Raw genomic sequence first — 21751 nt, 5'->3', positions numbered from 1 at the left:
CCTTATCAAAAGCCTTCTGAAAATCCAAATACACCACATCCACTGGTTCTCCCTTATCTATTTTACCAGTTACATCCTCAAAAAATTCCAGTAGATTAGTCAAGCATGATTTACCTTTTGTAAATCCATGTTGACTTTGTCCGATCCTGTCACTGTTTTCCAAGTGCTCTGCTATTACATCTTTTATAATGGACTCTAGCATTTTCCCCACTACCGATGTCAGGCTTACCGGTCTGTAATTCCCTGTTTTCTCTCTACCACCTTTTTTGAATAGTGGGGTAACATTAGCTACCCTCCAATCCATGGGTACTGTTCCAGATTCCATCGAGTATTGGAAGATGATCAGCAATGCATCTACTATTTCTCGGGTCACTTCCTTAAGTACCCTAGGATGTAGATTATCAGGCTCTGGGGATTTATCGGCCTTCAATCCCATCAATTTACCTAACACCATTTCCCTACAAATACAGTACTGATTTCTTTCAGTTCCTCCTTTTCATCAGAACCTATGTTCCCCGACATCTCTTGGGAGGTTATTTGTGTCCTCCTTTGTGAAGACAGAACCAAAATATGAATTTAATTGGTCAGCCATTTCTTTGTTCCCCATTATAAATTCCCCTGATTCTGACTGCAAGGGACCTACGCTTGACTTCACCAATCTTTTTCTCTTTACATATCTATAAAAGCTTTTACAGTCAGTTTTTATGTTACCTGCAAGCTTACTCTCATATTCAATTTTCCCCTTCTTAATTAATCCCTTTGTCCTCTGTTGAATCCTAAACTCCCAATCCTCAGGTTTACTGCTTTTTCTGGCCAATTTATATGTCCTCTCCTTGGATCTTATGCTATCCCTAATTTCCCTTGTTAGCCACGGTTGAGTCACCTTTTTTGTTTTATTTTTATGCCAAACTGGGATGAACAAATTCTGTAGTTCATCCATGCGGCCTTTGAATGTTTGCCATTGCCTATCCACCGTCAACCCTTTGAGTGACATTCCCCAATCAATCCTACCCAACTCGCGCCTCAGACCATCGTAGTTTCCTTTATTTAAATTCAGGACCCTAGTCTCTGAGTCAACTACTTAATTCTCCATCTTAATGAAGAATTTGATCATATTATGATCGCTCTGACCCAAGGGGCCTCGTACAACAAGATTGCTAATTAATCCTTTCTCGTTACATAATACCCAGTCTAAGATGGCCTGATGTCTGGTTGGTTCCTCGACATATTGGTCCAGGAAACCATCCCGTAAACACTCCAGGAATTCCTCCTCCACTGTATTGTTACTAATTTGGTTAGCCCAATCTATATGTAGATTAAAGTCACCCATGATAACTGCTGTGCCCTTATTGCACGCTTCTCTAATTTCCCTTTTAATGCCATCCTCAACCTCCGCATTACTGTTTGGAGGTCTATATACCACTCCCACTAACGTTTTCTGCCCCTTGGTATTTCTCAGTTCTACCCATACAGATTCCACATCATGAGAGCTAATATCCTTGTGTTAATCCCTTCTTTAACCAGCAATGCTACCCCACCTCCCTTTCCTTTTTGCCTATCTTTCCTGAATATTGAATACCCCTGGATGTTGAGTTCCCAGCCTTGGCCACCCTGGAGCCATGTTTCCGTAATCCCAATGAAATCATATTCGTTTACCTCTAATTGCGCAGCTAATTCATCCACCTTATTACGAATGCTCCTCGCATTAAGACACAAGACCTTCAGGCTTGTTTTTTTAACGCTCTTAGACCTATTGGAATTATTATTTACTGTGGCCATGTTTGATTTAAACCGTTGATTTCTCTGACTGCCACTTTTGTTTTTCTCCTTCCTATCTTTTGCTTTTATCCTTGTTACCCTTTCCTCTGTCCCCCTGCTCAGGTTCCCAACCCCCTGCCATTTTAGTTTAAACCCTCCCCCAGAGCACTAGCAAACACTCTCCCTAGGACATCGGTCCCGGCCCTGCCCAGGTGCAAACCGTCCGGTTTGAACTGGTCCCGCCTCCCCCAGAACTGTTGTTATGGCGGAGCGCTGCAAAAGTCTCGGGAAATATGTCATTGCACAAGCTATGGTCCTCACTTACTCCATAACTTCCTCTTTCTTTTGCACCGTTCAAGGGCTCCTACGCCGTAAATACCTCATTTAAATGCACAAGTCCCCAGGAAAATCTGGGCCAATTTACATTTAAAATTATGTTTATTATTTCAGGTTAATATTACTGAAATGAAGATAGTCGCAATAGAGTAGCTTTATAGTTGTAATATTGGCGGGAGTTTTCGGCATCATGGAGCACTGAGCTGAAAACAAACTAAACCAGTGAATGCGAGGAAATAGCAGTTTTCATGTACCTGCCACAACCAAAGGGTTAACTAAGTACTGACCGGATAGTCTGGTAAACTTTCTGTTTATTTTGCTGTTTGGTTTCTTGTGCTTTTTTTTCTTTTTTTTTACAGATGCATTGTGTTACTGTTCCTTCTACCCCTCTTGCTCCCCCTCCCCAGTCAAATTTACAAACCTTTTGTTTTCTGTGTGACTGATAGCAATTTTGGCCAATCTGAGATTGAGACCTACAGGCTAATGTTAGTGTTAAATATCTGCGGAATAAAATTTCGTTTTTATTTTATAGTATAAACCTGAGCAGAACTAAACAGACCTTTTCCTATTTCTGAACTCGTTGAAATACATAGAATCACTTGGCTCTCAAAGACCCTGCTCTAGCAAGACAGGACTACAAGGCATCATTTTATGACCTAACTCTCCAGCTGTTCCAATTAACAGACTGAGAAAAATGTTTATGCAATCTGGGCTGTATTTGATCCCAGAGCTGAATGAACAGTGACTAACTGTGGGACCACAGTAGGGGCAGGAAAAATATTGTATCTTATTCCCAGGGCAAGAAAACAATTTCAGACGTACTTGCATTCATGTTGTGTTATTTGGGAGAAGAAATAATTGACACCAAATCGGTAACTGTTCCCTGCCTTCATTTGTAGACGGTTTCTGAGAGCGTGTGGCAGCAGGTTAGTTGGAGAAAACTCTGATTTTACTTTCTTTTCCCCCTTGAACATAGAATTTTGCAGTACAGCATGGAAGCCCTTTGGCCCATCGTAACTGTGGCAGCTCATGCAAGAGCTATCCGCTTAGTTCCATTCTTCTGCTCTTCCCTGTACTCCTTTAACTTTTTCTTTTTCAAATATTTATCCAATACTCTCTCAAAATCTATTATGGTTTCTTCTTCCACCACTGTTTCTGGTTGGACATTCCATGTCCTAACAACCCTCTTATTTTTTTTTTTTTAAAAACCTCTCCTAACCTCGCCCTTTTGGTCATGATCTTAAACTTTATCGACTGAACAGTGGAAATAGTTTTTCCCAGTTTACTTTAGTGAGCCTCTTCAGAATTTTGAACAGATGTATTAGATTTCCTTTTAAACTCAATTGTTCTATTTAAAAGAACCCCAGTTTCTCTACTCTACTCAAAAGTAACATTTCTCATCCTTGCCATCATCTTGGTGAATTTGTTCTGCATCCTTTCCATGCCCTTGGCATAATTCCTAATGTAAGGCACCCAGAACTGGAAAAGCATTATGGCCTTAACAACAGTTGTATATGACAGAACTGGACATTTATGGAGAGGGCATGGAGGAGGATGGCATGGTCGACCATATCAAATTCTGGGGTCAAGGAAGAATAATGCAATAATCACGGTCACTGGAGGATGTCATTCGTGACTTTGGCCAGGGTCATAGGGCAGAGAAGTTGCATGAGCAAGGGGTAGGGAAGTTTAGGGTAATGTATAATGGCATTGCTCATGGCTGCAATCCACCTTCAGTCCAAAGTACCTTGGTAATAGTTGTATTAATGTTACACCGAAATATCAACCTTACCATGACTGACATCCTGAGCTTCATTTCCCAGATATCTATTCGATCGTTCCCAGAATGTCAGTTAACATTTGCTGACTTTTTAATGATTAAAAATGACTCAAAGCATGAATTGTGGGACAGCAACATTTTGTGGAATGGTTTGACGGTGATGAGTGAGAGAAAGTTTATTAAAAGCTTCTCTTCCACCCTCGACCTGTTGCTGCGCCCTTAGTCATTAAATAGTGCTTTCCATAATTTTATTCACTCTTCCCAGGTTGTGTGAATAGGAAATACTCAGTAATGACATAAGGTAAGATTTTGATATTGTGCTTTCTAACTTAATTGATTTGGGAATATTCTTCCATATTCTACTGCTCTGAAGTTATTCCTCAGGTGGTCACTTGTAATTACTGCTGCTCAACAATAAAAGAAAAGTGACAAATCAAGTTAGGAATTAAGAGAAAATAACTAGCAATGTTCTTGACTTCCTGGTGACCTGAGTATATGTATTTCAGAATTACTGGTGGGTCACAATAGGTGCTCTTCTCACTTGAGAAACCAAACATGTGGTAAGCAGACACTGCCAGTTAGACTTATCATTATTATAGATAGCACTCTGCTTTAAATAGATTTAGCCATGATCTGCCATCAGGCATTCAAAGGGTCAGTAATTAAAGAAAGCGTTACTGTAGTGCTGGTGATAATTGAAAGTAGAGATTATCTAAACATTTGAGAACCTCTGTTTGTGTTGCAGTGAGTCTATTAGTGTTCCCATGATTCCTCTGGGCCTGAAGGAGACAAAAGAAGTTGAGTTGACGATGCCTCTGAAGGTTGGTAATTTTCTTCTAATAAAGTGACGGAGCCTTCGAAATAAATATAACTGTACCAAATATTTTCTTCATGCCTCTCTCCCCGTGTTAAAGCCTGGCTTCAGTGGGTTCTGGATTTCCTTCTGCTCACTTTCACCATCCTGTTACGCTAAGGATGTTTCTGACTTGATACAAGCCTCTCAAGCTGAATATTCAGTGAAGTTCTTCATCCATATTGCAGGTAAAATTTGGGTATCAGTTGTTGGAAATGGAGCTCGTGACCACAGAGATGTAAAGTATGCACCTTAACCACTACACTATTACATAATGCAATTCTTAATAACTTTACCCTTCACCTGTTGAAGCAATCCAACTCGGGCAGTTTTTTTTTAAAAAAGGATGACTATAATTTTGTATTCATTCATTTTTTCAACTGTTTGCTGCTTGCATCCATATTGATCCAGTATAAATTGGGTTCAATGTAAATTTTCATCTACACTCATAGCTACACTCGTAACTCATAGAAGAGAGAAGCATTCTGAATTTGAACTCTGGTCCCATAGAGAAAGGAATGGTGTTATAATTCTATAAGGGCCTCAAGTGAAATGAGTTTGGTACAATCTCACCCAGTTCCTTGCAGGCATGAGTCCAAAGCACTCTACTAATTAGCACCAAATTGATAATCTGTGTCCGTCTCACTTTAAAGCCTCAGTATAGGTGTGAAAAATAGCTATTTCACACTGGTGCAGTGGAGATTAAAGCACCTTGTTAGTATAGAAGAGCTTTATCTTGATTTCCTGTACCTAACGTTATGTGTTTAACATAGTAGAAAAATATTCCATCTCCCAGTACTGACTTTCCTCACCTCAGTGACTGTAATGTCCATCCACAAAGAATTTAGAAAAGCTGATTTTTTTTTTTTGCCTTGCAAGATTAAATGGGGTTGATTTTCAGTGTGCCATGAGGCGGGCTTTTAGGCGTGCGGGGGGCTAAAATCCCGAATTCGGGGGTCCCGACACCATCCCGCCCAAAACCCGCCTCCATGTAAGTTTCAAAGGAGGCGGGTACCCGCCCCACACTGGGACCCGCCGACCCGAGGCGGGAAGGGATTCGTGCCAATTAACTGCCTGTTAACTGGCAGTTTTTAGCCTAATCCCTATTTTGAAGGTTGTTGTGTGGGATTCCTGATGGCTCCAAACCATGCCAGGTTAGAGGAATCGGGCCGTCGGGTTGAAGGACTTGGAGGGGTCGAGATGTCAGTGTTCAGGTGAGTGATGGGTGCATGAGTGCAAAGGTAAGTGTGTTTGGTGTGTCTAAAGTGTGTAAAGAAGTTTAAATTACCTGTACTTACCTTTACAGCCTTCCTTCCTCTCGGCTTCGGGAGTCCATCATTCAGCCGGCACCGAAAGCAGAATGGCTGCGATCTGTCAAAAGTGACAGCCTGCAGCTTTCTGTGCCGGCGAGATTTCTAACTGAGTCTGCGTAGAAGGACTCAGGTTAGAAGTAAGATTGTCAGTGTTTGACAGCTTCAAACAGCTGTGAAACACTGATATTTCATCTGTCAACACGTCTTGACAGATGAAATTTCAGTCTGTGACGTCACCTGTTGCCGGATGGCCCTTAATTGGCCTGCTGAGCCCACTGGGCGGGCTCAACAAGGTCAATCAAGTGAAAATCGTGTGGATTGGCTGCATCTCGATGGAGGCAGGACTAAAACCCGAAAGTTGTAGTCCCGCCTCCTTCCCGACTTCTGAATGAAAATCCAGCCCTCTTTACAAAAGATGGATTTAAATCATTGTGACAGATGACTGATAAAAAGCAGTCAAAGGTGGTAATGATACTGCAAGTGTACTCTTATCAAAGTGTCAAAGAGCACTGCAGATAGTACTGTAATATTTTATCTTCTGCTTTGGTGTCTTACAAGAAATGAAATCACTACATTTTGCCCCGCCTCTCTCTCAAGCTTCACTTGGCTACACAACTCCTGCAAACTAGAATGTGGTCAGGTAAACAACCTGGTCCTGTGCCTGAGCTTTTGGCAATTGTGCTTGAGGAACACATCAAAGTGACTACTTGACTGTTCCTTCTGATTTTACATAGGATTTACAGCACAGAAACGGGCCATTCGGCCCAACAGCTCTATGCGGGGTTTATGCTCCACTCGAGCCTCCTTCCACCTTGCTTCGTCTCACCCTGTCACCATATCATTCTATTACTTTCTCCCTTGTGTACTTACCTAGCTTCCCCTTAAATGCTCCTGAAATCAGGAACCCAGCAGAGTGAAAATTTAAACCTGTGTACCTTCACTCTTTGAAACCATGAGTTGGTTTCCCATTGCGCTCACCATTATGATTCTCTGTTTGTGAGTTTTAAGGCAGTTCTGGAAACAAAGACATGACATGCAGTTAATTGCTGCTTAAAACCAATTTAACAGATAATTATTTTGTTATGCGACCTTGTCACTTACTTATCATAAAATCTGATGAAGTGATCACATCAGTGTAAGCCGCACCTATGACTTTTATGCCAATTGGTAGACCGGTTGCTCAAAGATCAGTCACTGCATCATTCCTAAGTAATAAATCAAGGACGGTAGGTTGTTAAAAATCCTGCAAGAACATGTGATGTAGCCCTCAGTGCTTTTTTATATTCCCTTCTAACACCATTCACTATGCTCATTCAGGAAGATAGATAGGTGGAGGAATTGGGTAGACGTCAATCCAAAACAATACTTTGAGATATGCCAGGACAACAGGACGAGAAGACACAGGCTCAGGGTTGTGTAAGGTAAATTCAAGAGAAAAATACAGGAGTTCTTTCTTTACACAGATGATGTATGAACAGCTTGAACAAGTTGCCAGGAAAGGTGATTGGGGCCAGGACTCTGAACTCATTTAAGAAACAGCTAGATGCTATAATGGGAAACTAGGATTGATATAGAAGGCTGAGGTAAAATTGACTGAAAGGCCATCTCCATTTGAACCGACCTTGTAATCTTCGAGGTGCTCTTTCACAAATGATATGCCAATAGTTCTCCAGGCCACGAGAAGGTACACAAAGTAACCTAGAAACATAGAAGATAGGAGTAGGCCATTCGGCCCTTCAAGCCTGCTCTCCCATTCAATGAGATCACGGCTGATCATCCAAATTCAGTACCCTGTCCCTGCTTTCTCCCCATATCCCTTGATCCCTTTAGCCTTAAGAAATATATCTAACTCCTTCTTGAATATATTTAATGAATTGGCCTCAACTGCCCTGTGTGGCAGAGAATTCCACAGGTTCACCACTCTCTGGGTGAAGAAATTCCTCCTCATCTCGGTCCTAAATGGCTTACCCCTTATCCTTAGACTGTGACCCCTGGTTCTGGACTCACCTGCTATCGGGAACATCCTTCCTCTGTCTAGTCCTGTTCGAATTTTTTAAGTTTCAATGAGATCCCCTCTCATTCTTCTAAACTCTAGCGAATATAAGCCTAATCGACCCAATCTCTCTTCATACGTCATTCCTGCCATCCCAGGTGTCAGTCTGGTGAATCTTCGCTGCACTCCCTCCATGGCAAGAACATCCTTCCTCAGATAAGGCAACCAAAACTGCACACAGTACTCAAGGTGTGGTTTCACCAAGGCCCTGTACCCTGCTCCTGTACTCGAATCCTCTCGCTATGAAGGCCAACGTACCATTTGCCTTCTTAACCGCCTGCTGCACCTGCATGCTTACCTGCAGTGACTGGTGCACAAGGACACCCAGGTCTCGTTGCACCTCCCCTTTTCCCAACCTATTGCCATTCAGATAATAATCTGCCTATGTTTTTGCCACCAAAGTGGATAACCTCACATTTATCCACATTATACTGCATCTGCCATGCATTTTCCCACTCACCCAACCTGTCCAAATCATCCTGGAGTTTTTCTGCATCCTCCTCACAGCACACTCGCCCATCCAGCTTTGTGTCATCTGCAAACTTGGAGATATTACATCTAGTTCCCTCGTCTAAATCATTAATATATATTGTGAATAGCTGGGGTCCTAACACCGATCCCTGCGGTACACCACTAGTCACTGCCTGCCACTTGGAAAAAGACCCGTTTATTCCAACTCTTTGCTTCCTGTCTGCCAACTAGTTCTCTATCCAAGTCAGTACCTTACCCCCAATCCCATGTGCTTTAACTTTGCATGCTAATCTCTTATGCGGGACCTTGTCGAAAGTCTTCTGAAAGTCCAAGGTTTGCTCTACAGTTTTTAATCAGTTTCCCTGTTGAGAAGCCCCTAGCTTCCACCCAGCAAATGTTACAGGCATACAGTGGTGGTAATGAAATCGTACCACACCACGTGGAAAAATGCAGGTGCCAGCTGCACCTACTTGTTCCCAGGAACTCACAGTTTGCAGTCCTACTTGCAGGTGAGGTACATTTAAAGCCCAAATTGGACATGAGTGGATAAATAATGACATCTTTCACATTGCCAGTAAATGAATAAGTAACTCTGGTAAACAAACAGTAACAAAATTAAAAACCTGCAGCATTTTCGCTGCTGAATCAGAAGATCATGGCTTCAACCCCCCATTTCACAGACATAATCTAAACTGACATACACCAGTGCAATACTGGGGGAGCGCTGTACTGACGGAGGTGCCATCTTCATGTTAAACAGAGTCTTGTCTGCCCTCTCAGCAGTCATATAAGATCCCATGACACTATATAAAGAGCAGCAGAATTCTCAGTGTCCCGGCCAACATTTATCCCTCAACCAACATCACTAAAACAGATGGGGGTAGAAATGGGTGTGCTACATTCCCTACACTAGCATGGTGAGACCCGAGACGCTCCCGATATTGGGCCTCGGGCCTCCTTTCAACAGAGTCAGCTTGGTGCGAACAGCCAGCCAGCGAAGAGGAAACCAAGATCGGGCCACTGCTGGTGTCACAGCAGCACTCGGGTAAGTGAAGTCCAGGGTGGTGAACATCGGAGGCCAGGGTGGGGGCGGGGTGGAGAGCATTGGAGTGTAGGGGAGTGATGGCCCACACCTTTAAATGTGGGATCGGGAGGAGCACTCCCACCCCTCTCACCTCATCTTAAGCTGGTATTTCATATTGGGTACAGTTCAATGGTGCTGAATGTCCTCCAGTATCTCATCGAAGTATCCGTCCTTCATCGAATCTTAAATGTGTATCAACAGCTGCACATGATCCTGTTCTCACCTGACATTCCTGCATGTTACTTTCTAGCAGGAGATAGGAATCAGGAGCAGGCATCCCAGCTGATTTTTCTTTTTTTTTCATCTTGCTAGGCCAGGGACATTCTGGCCAGTTGTAATGCCCTCCAGTGAGATCAGCTAACTCAGTAAGGTCAAAGTCATTTTTCTTCAAACATCTGTCCCTATCTGTTTCTGACTGTGTACTTTAATTTTATATACAGATACATAAGGAAACATTTTTGGAAGTAAATTTCAAATAATTCTATTAAGTGTCCTGCTTTCTATTTTTGATAGGATCTTATTGAAGAACACTACAATGAAGCAGGCTGCAAGTACGAAAAGGAACTGAATGAACTTATGGACCTCCGGCAGGTTAGTTGCGTGGCTTTGGGGAATGATGGGGAATATGTTCCAGCAAACTGAATATGTTCCAGCAAAAGGAAATAACTCAACTATTCCAAAACTAAGCAGTATACTAATGGGTCAATGGTCTAAGGTCATAAGAACATAAGAAATAGGAGCAAGAATAGGCCACTTGGCCCCTCGAGCCTGCTCTGCCATTCAGTAAGATCATGGCTGATCTTGGGCTCAAAGCCACTTCCCTGCCCGATCCCCATAACCCTTCACTCCCTTATCTTGGACATCTCTATGCCAATGGTTAGCTGATTTCAGTCAGGACAACAGTTCGCCTGAATTCCCTGCCTCAGCAAGGGAAATAAATTAAGCCAGGGTTCCTATTCCTGATCGCTATCCAGCAAGCCCTGCTGGAGTATATGTGTTGATATCGGATGACCCTTCTAGCTGACCTGCACTGATTCCCTGTCCTATAATGGATTGAATTCACATTCTTGTCCTCACCTACAAATCCTTCCATTATCTCTCCCATCCTATCTCTGCAACCGTCTCTTGTGTAATATCTCTTTCCCATGACCTCCAGTCCTCTGCCTCTGTCCTGCAACCACTCCACATTCAGTGGTAGAGCCTTTGACTGCCTTAGCCCTACTCTTTGGAACTCCTTCCCTAAATCCCTCCACCTCCCTCCCTACCTTTTTAAAAGCTTTGTCAAAGGATATAATTTCAACCAAGCATTGGGTCATCTCTGCCAACCCTCCCTAAATGGCTAGGCCTTTTCCTTTTCTCCTATGTGAAGAAGTTTTTGGGATCTTTTTCTATGTTACATAAATATAACTAAAAGTTGCTTTTTCAACAGTATTGGGCTCGACTGTCATAGCCCTAATGGTTAAATAGCCGGCCAGCACTCATTGTTTAGTCTTGCACATGAATAGCCACTTGGACAAGATACTAGAGGGTAGCCTGCACCTAGGGAATCATATCCCAGCAAGGAGAAAATCGATGGAAAAGGAGGAGGGAAAAATAATTGAGTACTCTGCACAATTTGGACTTTTTAATCATTTAGCTCTGGGGAAGTGCCAAGGTTGCTATTGTTTTATTGGTCTATGGTAATACTAATGTTTAAATAAGTCAGTAACTATACAAGTATTAAAAACTACTTATTGAGGAGTTCACACCATATGTGGCATTGTGTGTTTAAAAGAATGCCCATTTACAATACTTTATTAACCTGCTGATTCTTAGTAACTTTCAAAATATGTGTATGTTTTTCATTAAAAAAATATCTAGTTCGCATGCTGAATATTGTGAAATGGAATTTAAGAATGCATAGGACACTTAAGTTAAATTCTTCTCATTTAAGAAGCCTCGGTTTTAGTCTTTTCCCTTTGACCTGTGCATTCGCAACTGGGGAAATTGTTGGATTATGGAGTCTGAAGAGACTGGCTATGAAGTGAATTATTCTTTCCATGTGAAAATTTGAAAAAATGTTGCTGATGTGCAGGCAACATTTAACTTTTTTTGATGAAAATCAAAACACCTTTTAGACCCAAATTAAGGCTGGAATTTTCACATTGGAGAGCGCAGGTTTGGGAATGGGTCGGCAGTTATAAGCGCTGAAATTGACTGTCGGGAACCTGCTGTCATCCCACCGACTTCCGCCTTTCACTGGGGCGCATCTCCAGGTGCGCCACGGATCCGCTCTGGAGAGGCAGGCGACCTCATTGAGGTAGTTAACTGCTCGTTTACAGACCCTTAACTGCCCTTTTAAAATCAAGCTTTAACTTTAACTGGTTGCGCAAAGCATTCACGCACCTCGGGAACTTCACCGGTGAAGGAAGCTCAGTGGCCATTAAGTGACAGCACATAAATACTCACACCTTACACCTTCTTTCTTGCCTAAGGGAATGGCTCTGGTTGACACCATTTTGTGCAGAGATTTAGCTTTCAGGAGTTTGCAGATGATTTCTGCAACCTTGGAAGCCACTCTCACCACATTGCTAGTTGATGTGCCTCAATGAATCCGAGACTCGACGTTAACGGAGCAAAGCAAGGCTTTTATTAACTCAGAAAGTAATACACATTGGAGAAGTGTCTTTCATCCAGAGATCTGCTGTACTGCTGTGAGACACGCTGGGGCTTGCTTAAGTAGGGGCCAGGTATGGGCGGAGCCCTACACACAATACAATACAGGTAAGGAAATGAAACTGAAACTAAACTAAACACAGGGAATACAGTGCCTGATGAATGGCATATTTCATCACATTCACCCCTTCTACAGATTTAGTCTGTTCGGGGGTTTGATAGTCCTCTGTGACCGACGTAGCTATTGTGGTGCCGCGGGTGTCGGCTGGGTGTCCCCGGTGGCCTCCTGGGTCTCTGCCGGGGGCGCCGCCAGGGTTGTTGAAGGGGTAGTTGGTGGGGGCACCGCTGGTCGATGTTCTTCCGGGGGTGGTGAAAGGATAGTGGGTGGGTAAGAATTGCTGTGATCGTTGTTGCTGTTGTTGTCGTGGTTGTTGTCGTTACCGGCTGGGGCGACGTCTTTTATGGACACGGTGTCCTCCCTTCCGTTGGCGTGCCGGACATACGCGTATTGGGGGTTGGCGTGGACTAGGTGCACTGACTCCACGAGGGGGTCAGTCTTGTGGCCCCTCACATGCCTTCGTACAAATACCGGACCTGGGGTGGAGAGCCATGACGGCATGGATACGCCTGAGGTGGATTTCCGGGGAAAGACAAACATTCGTTCATGAGGCGTGGCATTAGTGGCAGTACACAATAGTGACCGTATCGAATGGAGCACATCTGGGAGGACTTCCTGCCAGCGGGAGATAGGGAGGCCCTTGGTCCTTAGAGCTAGAGTGACTGCTTTCCATACTGTCCCGTTCTCTCGCTCCACCTGGCCGTTACCCTGGGGGTTGTAGCTGGTGGTACGGCTCGTGGCGATCCCCCTGGACAGCATGTACTGGCATAGCTCTTCACTCATGAAGGACGTCCCCCTATCCGTATGGATGTAGCTCGGCATACCGAACAGGCAGAACAGGCTGTTGAGGCATTTAATGACCGTGGCGCTGGTCATGTCTGGGCAGGGGAAGGCGAATGGGAAACTGGAGTATTCGTCCACAATGTTCAGGAAGTAAACATTGCGGTCGACTGACTGGAGGGGGCCCTTGAAATCTAAGCTGAGCCGCTCAAAGGGCTGTGTAGCTTTGATTAAGTGGGCTCTATCTGGGCGGTAGAACCGAGGCTTGCACTCAGCGCAAGTGCGGCAGTTCCTGGTCAGAGACCGAACTTCCTCAATCGAGTAGGGTAAGTTGCGGGACTTTATGAAGTGGAACAGCTGTGTGACCCCTGGGTGGCAGAGGTCGTTGTGGAGGGTCTGTAGCCGATCCCCGGTGGCGCTGGCACACATCCCTCGTGAGAGGGCGTCGGGGGATTCGTTAAGGGCCTCTGGCCGGTAAATGATGTCATACTCGAAGGTGGAGAGCTCGATCCGCCACCTGAGAATCTTATCATTTTTAATCTTCCCCCTCTATTATTGAACATAAACGCTACCGACCGCTGGTAGGGTGAAGCGTTTGCCGGCTAGGTAGTGGCGCCAGTGGCGCACTGCCTCCACGATGGCTTGGGCCTCCTTTTCCACAGAGGAGTGTCTGATCTCGGGCCCTTGGAGGGTCCTCGAGAAGAAAGCTACGGGCCGCCCCGCCTGGTTGAGGGTGGCCGCCAAGGCAAAGTCAGACGCATCACTTTCCACTTGAAAGGGAGTGTTCTCGTCCACTGCCTGTAGCGTGGCCCGCTCAATATCCCGCTTAATGCTTTTGAAGGCGGCGTGGGCCTCAGCAGAGAGCGGAAAAGAGGATGCTTTCAAGAGGGGGCGGGCTTTGTCGGAGTAGTTGGGGACCCATTGGGCATAATAAGAAAATAACCCCAGGCACCTTTTCAGGGCTTTGGGAGTGTTGGGCAGGGGGAGCTCCCGTAGGGGTCGCAATCGGCCGGGGTCTGGTCCGATTTCCCCATTCTCCACCACGCTGCCTAGTATGCAGAGGCGCGTGGTGTTGTAAACGCACTTGTCCTCGTTGTAGGTGAGGTTGAGTTTTTGTGCGGTTTTCAGGAACCTCTCGAGGTTCGAGTCGTGATCCTGCTGGTTGTGACCGCAGATGGTGACGTTGTCGAGGTAGGGGAAGGTTGCCTGCAAGTGGTGGTCATCGACCATGCGGTCCATCTCCCTCTGGAAGACCGAGACCCCATTCGTCACCCCAAAGGGGACTCTGAGGAATTGGTAGAGGCGTCCGTTCGCCTCGAAGGCGGTGTACGGGCGGTCCTCTGGTCTGATAGGGAGCTGGTGGTACGCTGACTTGAGGTTGATGGTGGAGAACACCCGGTATTGGGCGATTTGGTTCACCATCTCGGATATGCGGGGTAGCGGGTAGGCGTCTAGCTGGGTGTATAGATTAACCGTCTGGCTATAATCTATCACCATCCGCTTCTTCTCGCTACCCCTCACCACCACCACTTGGGCGCGCCACGGGCTGTTGCTGCGTTTGATAATGCGCTCCTTCAGGAGCCTGTCTTCCTCGGTCGCGATAAACCGCCTGTCCTCCCAGCTGTACCTCCTGCTTTTGGTCGCTATTGGCCGGCAGTTGGGAGTAAGGTTCGCGAATAGCGAAGGCGGCTTTACCTTCAGGGTAGCCAGACCGCACACTGAGGGGTGGCTGGGACCCACTGTAATTGAGCGTGATGCTTTGGTGGTGGCACTGGAAATCCAGGCCCAAGATCACGCTCGCACATAGATTCTTCATGATTAGTAATTTAAAATTATCGTATACAGTTCCGTTAACGGACAATTGTACCGCGCAGTAACCCATAATGGTCGATGTCTGGGTTTTATCAGCCATAGAGATGGTGCCCCGAGCAGGGACCACCGTTAGAGAGAGTTGTTGTGCTAGTTCAGGGTGGATAAAACTCTCCGTGCTTCCACTGTCAATTAAACATTTAACCCCGCACCCGTTTACCTCGATGTCCACCATTGATTTGGATAGCTGGTCTGGTCTGGTCCACTGTGACCGATGCCACTGTAGGGCCCTGATCGAGACAAGATGGCGTCCACGCTGTCTGCTCACAAGATGGCGGACCCCACGAGTTCGGGCAAGATGGTGTCCAAGATGGCCGCTCCCACGGCGCACACGCGGCGGTGGCGGGTTTTCCAGCGGGGTTCCCTCTGCACACCTTCCCGAAGTGCCCCTTCTTACCGCACTTAAAGCAGGTGGTGCCTTTCGCCGGGCACAGGTTTCTGATGTGCTTCGGCTGCCTGCAGAAGTAGCAGTTGGGGCCCCGACGCGTCGCGGCTGTCGTAGGGCTTCTGGGGGGAGAGCGGGGCCCCGACGGTGTCGGGCTGCCGGGCGGGGAAGATGCCTTCCAAGATGGCGGCGCCCTTGGCGCACACGTGGTGGCGTGGGCGGCGCGGGCCGAAGAGTAGGCGTCCGAGTTTCTCTGGGCCACATCCAGGGATCACGCTGTGTCCACAGCCTGTTTCAGGTCCAATCCCGTTTTTTCCAGTAGTCTCTGCCGGATGTAAGTGGAGCTGAGGCCTGCGATAAAGGCATCACGAACAAGCTCGTCAGTGTACACTACGGCTTTTACACCTTGGCACTTGCCGTCTTTGCCTAGCGTTTTCAGGGTGACTAGGAACTCATCCAGCGATTCCCCAGGTCGCTGTGTGCGAGTAGCGAGCAGATGCCTAGCGTACACCTCGTTTGTAGGCTGCTGGTAATGCGCCTTTAGGATGTCGCAGGCGGCCGGGTACGTGTCGGCGTCTTGGATGAGGGGGTAAACCCGGTGGCTTACCCAATTCCACAGGATTCCGAGTTTCATACTCTCAGCGTCGGTAGCGCCTGTGATGGCTGCGGAATTGTCCAGGAAGAATTCCATACACTTAAACCAGTGTCCGAATTGTGCCGATGCGTCCGAAGCATGCGGGTCCAAATCCAAACGTTCGGGTTTCAAGAGTTGGTCCATTGCGTTGAAAATTGAGTTAATAAAATTGATGTGCCTCAATGAATCCGAGACTCGATGTTAACGGAGCAAAGCAAGGCTTTTATTAACTCAAAGTAATACACATTGGAGAGGTGTCTCTCATCCAGAGATCTGCTGTACTGCTGTGAGACACGCTGGGGCTTGCTTAAGTAGGGGCCAGGTATGGGCGGAGCCCTACACACAATACAATACAGGTAAGGAAATGAAACTGAAACTAAACTAAACACAGGGAATACAGTGCCTGGTGAATGGCATATTTCATCACACTAGTCACTCTCTGTACATGGCATCTATTAGATCAGCATGGCTGCCATTTATGCTGTCTCACCTTGGACCTCAGAATTGGTCCAAGATGAGCCCCATTATCAACAACACCAGCAGCAGCAGCAACCACACCAGCAGCAGCAACCACACCAGCAGCCTTCTCCTCACCGACCTGATGCACCACAGAAGAGAGGGGATCAGCACAGGGGTGCACTGCACCAGAGACGATACCCCCAACACAGGGTATACAGGCAGAGGATGAACTTCCTGGATGTGACTGAGCAGCAGTGCTTCAGGAGGCTCAGGCTATCGCGCCAGGTCATCGCAGACATTTGTAGCTTGCTGGAACAAGACCTGCTGCCCAGAGGAGGACAACAACAACAACAACTTGTATTTCTATAGTGCCTTTTAACATAGTAAAACGTCCCAAGTCGCTGCACATGAGTATTATAAGACAAAAAAAATTGACACTGAGCCACATAAGGACAAATTAGGGCAGGTGACCGAAAGCTTGGTCAAAGAGGTCGGTTTTAAGGAGCGTCTTAAAGGAGGAAAGAGAGGTAGCAAGGCGGAGAGGTTTAGGCAGGGAATTCCAGAGCTTAGGGCCTAGGCAACAGAAGGCATGGCCACCAATTATAACCAGGGATGCTCAAGAGGGCAGAATTAGAGGAGCGCAGATATCTCGGCGGGGGGGGAGCTGGTTGTTGGGCTGAAGGAGATTACAGAGATATGGAGGGACCAGGCCATGGAGGGATTTGAAAACAAGGATGAGAATTTTGAAATCGAGGTGCTGCTTAACTGGGAGCCAATGTAGGCCAGCGAACACAGGGGTGATGGGCGAACGGGACGAGACATGGTGGACATGCCTTACTAGTGGCTGTCAAAGTCACCATGGCCCTCAACTTCTTTGCCTCAGGCTCCTTCCAGGGATCTGCAGCAGACATTTGTGGCATCTCGCAGCCGGCTGCCAGATGCATCATACTGATGCTCTGTTTGACAAGTCAGACAATTATATCAACTTTGACACTGACGAAGCCAGTTTTACTGAGCTCGGCTTTGCTACTCTGGCTGTCTTCCCACAGGTAGAGGACGTCATCGACTGTACACATGTGGCCATGAAGGCACCCCATCATCACCCAGGGTCTTTGTCAACCGCAAGGGCTTCCACTCCCTCAGTGTGCAGCTCATCTGCAATCATAAAAAGATAATTATGCATGTGTGCCGGATTCCCTGGCAGCTCTATTGACTCTTTCGTACTGCACCAGCCCACCCTCCCTCAGCTCTTTGCACCTCCAAACAGACTTACTGCTTGGAGACAAGGGCTCTCCACTGAAGACGTGGTTGATGATACCGTTGAGGAGGCCAAGCAATGAGGCCGAGGAGCGCGATAACGACAGTCATATATCCACCAGATGTGCAAGATAGAGCAAGCAATCGGCATGCTGAACATAAGAACATAAGAAATAGGAGCAGGAGTCGGCCATTTGGCCCTTCAAGCCTGCTCCACCATTCAATAAGATCATGGCTGATCTTCTACCTCAACTCCACTTTCCTGCACTATCCCCATATCCCTTGATTCCCATAATATTCACAAATCTATCGATCTCTGTCTTGAATATACTGAACGACTGAGCCTCCACAGCCCTCGGGTAGAGAGTTCCAAAGATTCACCACCCTCCTGAGTGAAGACATTTCTCCTCAGCTCGGTCTTAAATGGCCGACCCCTTATTCTGAGACTGACTCCTGGTTCTAAACTCCCCAGCCAGGGGAAGCATCCTCCCTGCATCTACCCTGTCAAGCCCTGTAATAATTTTGTATATTTCAATGAGATCACCTCTCATTCTTCTAAACTACAGAGAATATAGGCCTAGTCTACTCAATCTCTCCTCATAGGACATTCTCCCCATCCCAGGAACCAGTCTGGTGAACCTTCGTTGCACTCCCTCTATGGCAAGTATATCCTTCCTTAGGTAAGGAGACCAAAACTGTACACAATACTCCAGGCGTGGTCTTTACTCTGCTACTCAAATCCTCTTGTAATAAAGGCCAACATACCATTTGCTTTCCTAATTGCTTGCTGTACCTGCATGTTAACTTTCAGTGATTTTTGTACAAGGACACCCAGGTCCCTCTGAACACCAACATTTCCCAATCTGTCACTATTTAAAAAATACTCTGCTTTTCTATTTTTCCTACCAAAGTGGATAACTTCACATTTCTCCACATTATATTCCATTTGCCATGTTCTTGCCCACTCACTTAGCCTGTCTATATCCCCTTGAAGCTTCCTTAAATCCTCCTCACAATAAGAACATAAGAAGTAGGAGCAGGAGTAGGCCATACGGCCCCTCGGGCCTGCTCCGCCATTCAATAGGATCATGGCTGATCTGAATCTAGACTCACGTCCACTTCCCTGCCCTCTCCCCGTAACCCCTAATTCCCTTATCTGCTAGGAAACTGTCTATCTCCGTTTTAAATTTATTTAATGTTGCAGCTTCCACAGCTCTCTGGGGTAGCAAATTTCATAGATTTACTACCCTCTGAGTGAAGAAGTTTCTCCTCATCTCAGTTTTGAAAGGGCAGTCCCTTATTCTAAGATTATGCCCCCTAGTTCTAGTCTCACCCATCAGTGGAAACATCCTCACCACATCCACCCGATCAAGCCCCCTCACAATCTTATATGTTTCGATAAGATCGCCTCTCATTCTTCTGAACTCCAATGAGTAGAGACCCAACCTACTCAACCTTTCCTCATACGTTAACCCCCTCATCTCCGGAATCAACCGAGTGAACCTTCTCTGAACCGCCTCGAGAGCAAGTATATCTTTTCTTAAATATGGAAACCAAAACTGTACGCAGTATTCCAGGTGTGGCCTCACCAATACCCTGTATAACTGCAGCAAGACTTCCCTGTTTTTATACTCCATCCCCCTTGCAATAAAAGCCAAGATTCCATTGGCCTTCCTGATCACCTGCTGCACCTGCATACTAACTTTTTGTGTTTCATGCACCAGGACCCCCAGATCCCTTTTGTACTGTAGCACTTTGCAGTTTCTCTCCATTTAGATAATAACTTGCTCTTTGATTTTTTTCTGCCAAAGTGCATAACCTCACACTTTCCAATATTATATTCCATCTGCCAAATCTCTGCCCACTCACTTAGCCTGTCTATGTCCTTTTGTAGGTTTTTTATGTCCTCCTCACTCACTGCTTTCCCTCCCATCTTTGTATCGTCTGCAAACTTGGATATGTTGCACTCGGTCCCTTCCTCCAAATCGTTAATATAGATTGTAAAGAGTTAGGGTCCCAGCACTGACCCCTGCGGAACACCACTAGTTACTGATTGCCAGCCCGAGAACGAACCATTTATCCCAACTCTTTGGGGGAGAAATTGGGTGGAGCCGCAAACGGGGCGCCAAGCTCGCCTGGGCGCCAGATTTTGCGCTGCGTTCGGAGCAGCAGCGATCGCCGGAACTTCAGCTTGAGCGCCCCAAGAGGGACACTGGGCGAGACTCGAGGCGCTCTGCGTCCCTCTTAGGGCGCTGAAACTGAATATCGCAGCGCAACGTGTCGCAGCGCCACACGCTGCGGCACGGCGCGCTGCGGAACTGCAGGCCTTCCTCCCATTCTTAAGGGGGAGGGGCCTGCACCAGTGCGATGAGCGATCGTGAGTGCCGGCAAAAGAGCCCGGCACCGAGGAGAAGTGCCGGGCTCTCGGAAAACAGCCGGCAATGCCGCGGGGGGAGAACAGGAGGCCGGGGACGGAGGTGCTGGCAGGCGGCCGCCGAAAAAAACAGCCGCCCCGCACCTCCACCTTAATTTGCGCCACTGCCGCCACAGGTAGGCCCCGTGAACTGGGCGTGATTAGCGAGCGGCACTACAGAGGCGGTCGCTGCAAAATATCGCGATCGGGGCGCTGCGCACACCGATGACGTCATCAGTGGCGGCGCGGCGCAACAGGTTAACGCCGCCATTAGTGCCCCAGCTAAATATCGCGGGAGGCATGGCCAGTGGCGCTAAAGCCACTGAGTGCCCTCTTTAGGCACTAACTGGTGGCGCAGCCCACCGAATTTCTCCCCCTTTTTCTGTTAGATAGCCAATCTTCCACCCATGCCAGTATATTACCCCGAATCCCGTGATTTTTTTATCTTGATCAGTAATTTTTTGTGTGGATCCTTGTCAAATGCCTTTTGGAAGTCCAAATACACTACATCCACTGGTTCCCCTTTATCCAACTTGTATGTTACGTCCTCAAAGAATTCGAGCAAATTTGTCAAACATGACTTCCCCTTCATAAAACCATGCTTAAATTCCCACCCAGCTTTGTATCATCAGCAAATTTGGATATATTACATTTGGTCCCCTCATCCAAATCATTGATGTAGATTGTGAATAGCTGAGGCTTCATATTGGCCTGATTTACTTAACTTGCACCAGTGCACCCATATGGGTCCCAAATGCTGTACCAACATTCTCCACCCCCCCCCCCCCACCACAACAACACCATAAAGCAGTGCTACAGTGACCAAGCCATTCCTGTCAACCAAAATTCCATTGCTCAAGGTTAAGTAATATCTCACCATTCAATTCAAGTGAGAAAGCAACTTCCCAGGTGGCAAGCAAAAATGGACAAGATGGGAAAGTAGTGCACAGAAATAAATTTATGTGCGTCATAAATAGAACTGATACTTAACTCAACATTTTGGCAAACCCTTGTGCATCTACGATTGTGTCTTTTTTTTTCCTGAGTGCTTCTATGAGGTGCAACTCCTGTGGTTACAGCAGATGTAGAGGCAGGTTGCTCACTTCCCTGCTGCGACTGCTTTGACACTTTTGACTGACGTATCTTGGGTTTTGGGGCCCGTGAGGGCCCTGCCAAAGACTGCTCCTGCAACTGTGCAGGGGGCAGACTCTGCCATCGGGATCCGAGGCAGCATGTGAGGCTCTGACTGAGGGGGAGGCAATGGGGAGAAGTGGGAGCGCTTTGAAAAGAGCCCCCACTTCCGTGTCTCCCCTCGCCATCATCCCTCTCATGGGCCAGCCGCACTTCCCTGCTATCACGGAGCTGGACACACCTTGCTGCACATCAGTTGTATAGGACTTTCTCCGACTACTGTTCGGAACTCGAAAATTCCAAATAAGCGTAACAATGACAGATAATTTTAATAATAAAATGGTCTTTATTCACACTTCAGTTTATCAGCAACTCAAACTTACATAAAAATACTCCCAGCAA

At 46.6% G+C, this 21751-nt stretch overlaps 1 protein-coding gene across 1 annotated transcript in view; it reads left to right on the top strand.

Annotated features, from left to right (window-relative positions):
• The window catches only part of rhpn1 (rhophilin, Rho GTPase binding protein 1), a 127804-nt gene that overhangs the window by 77135 nt on the left and 28918 nt on the right, over positions 1–21751 (top strand). The window contains exons 5-6 of the mRNA XM_085992502.1: positions 4620–4695; positions 10162–10239. Of these exons, the coding sequence (XP_085848628.1) occupies positions 4620–4695; positions 10162–10239 (154 nt within the window). The remainder of the gene's footprint in view (positions 1–4619; positions 4696–10161; positions 10240–21751) is intronic.

The sequence above is a fragment of the Somniosus microcephalus genome, chromosome 7 (genome assembly GCF_052327205.1).
Source record: "Somniosus microcephalus isolate GS21.2 chromosome 7, FLI_Smic_1.0, whole genome shotgun sequence".
NCBI lineage: Eukaryota > Metazoa > Chordata > Chondrichthyes > Squaliformes > Somniosidae > Somniosus > Somniosus microcephalus.
The sequence above is the reverse complement of the archived record's forward strand: the minus strand, read 5'-3'. Positions and strand labels throughout refer to the sequence as shown.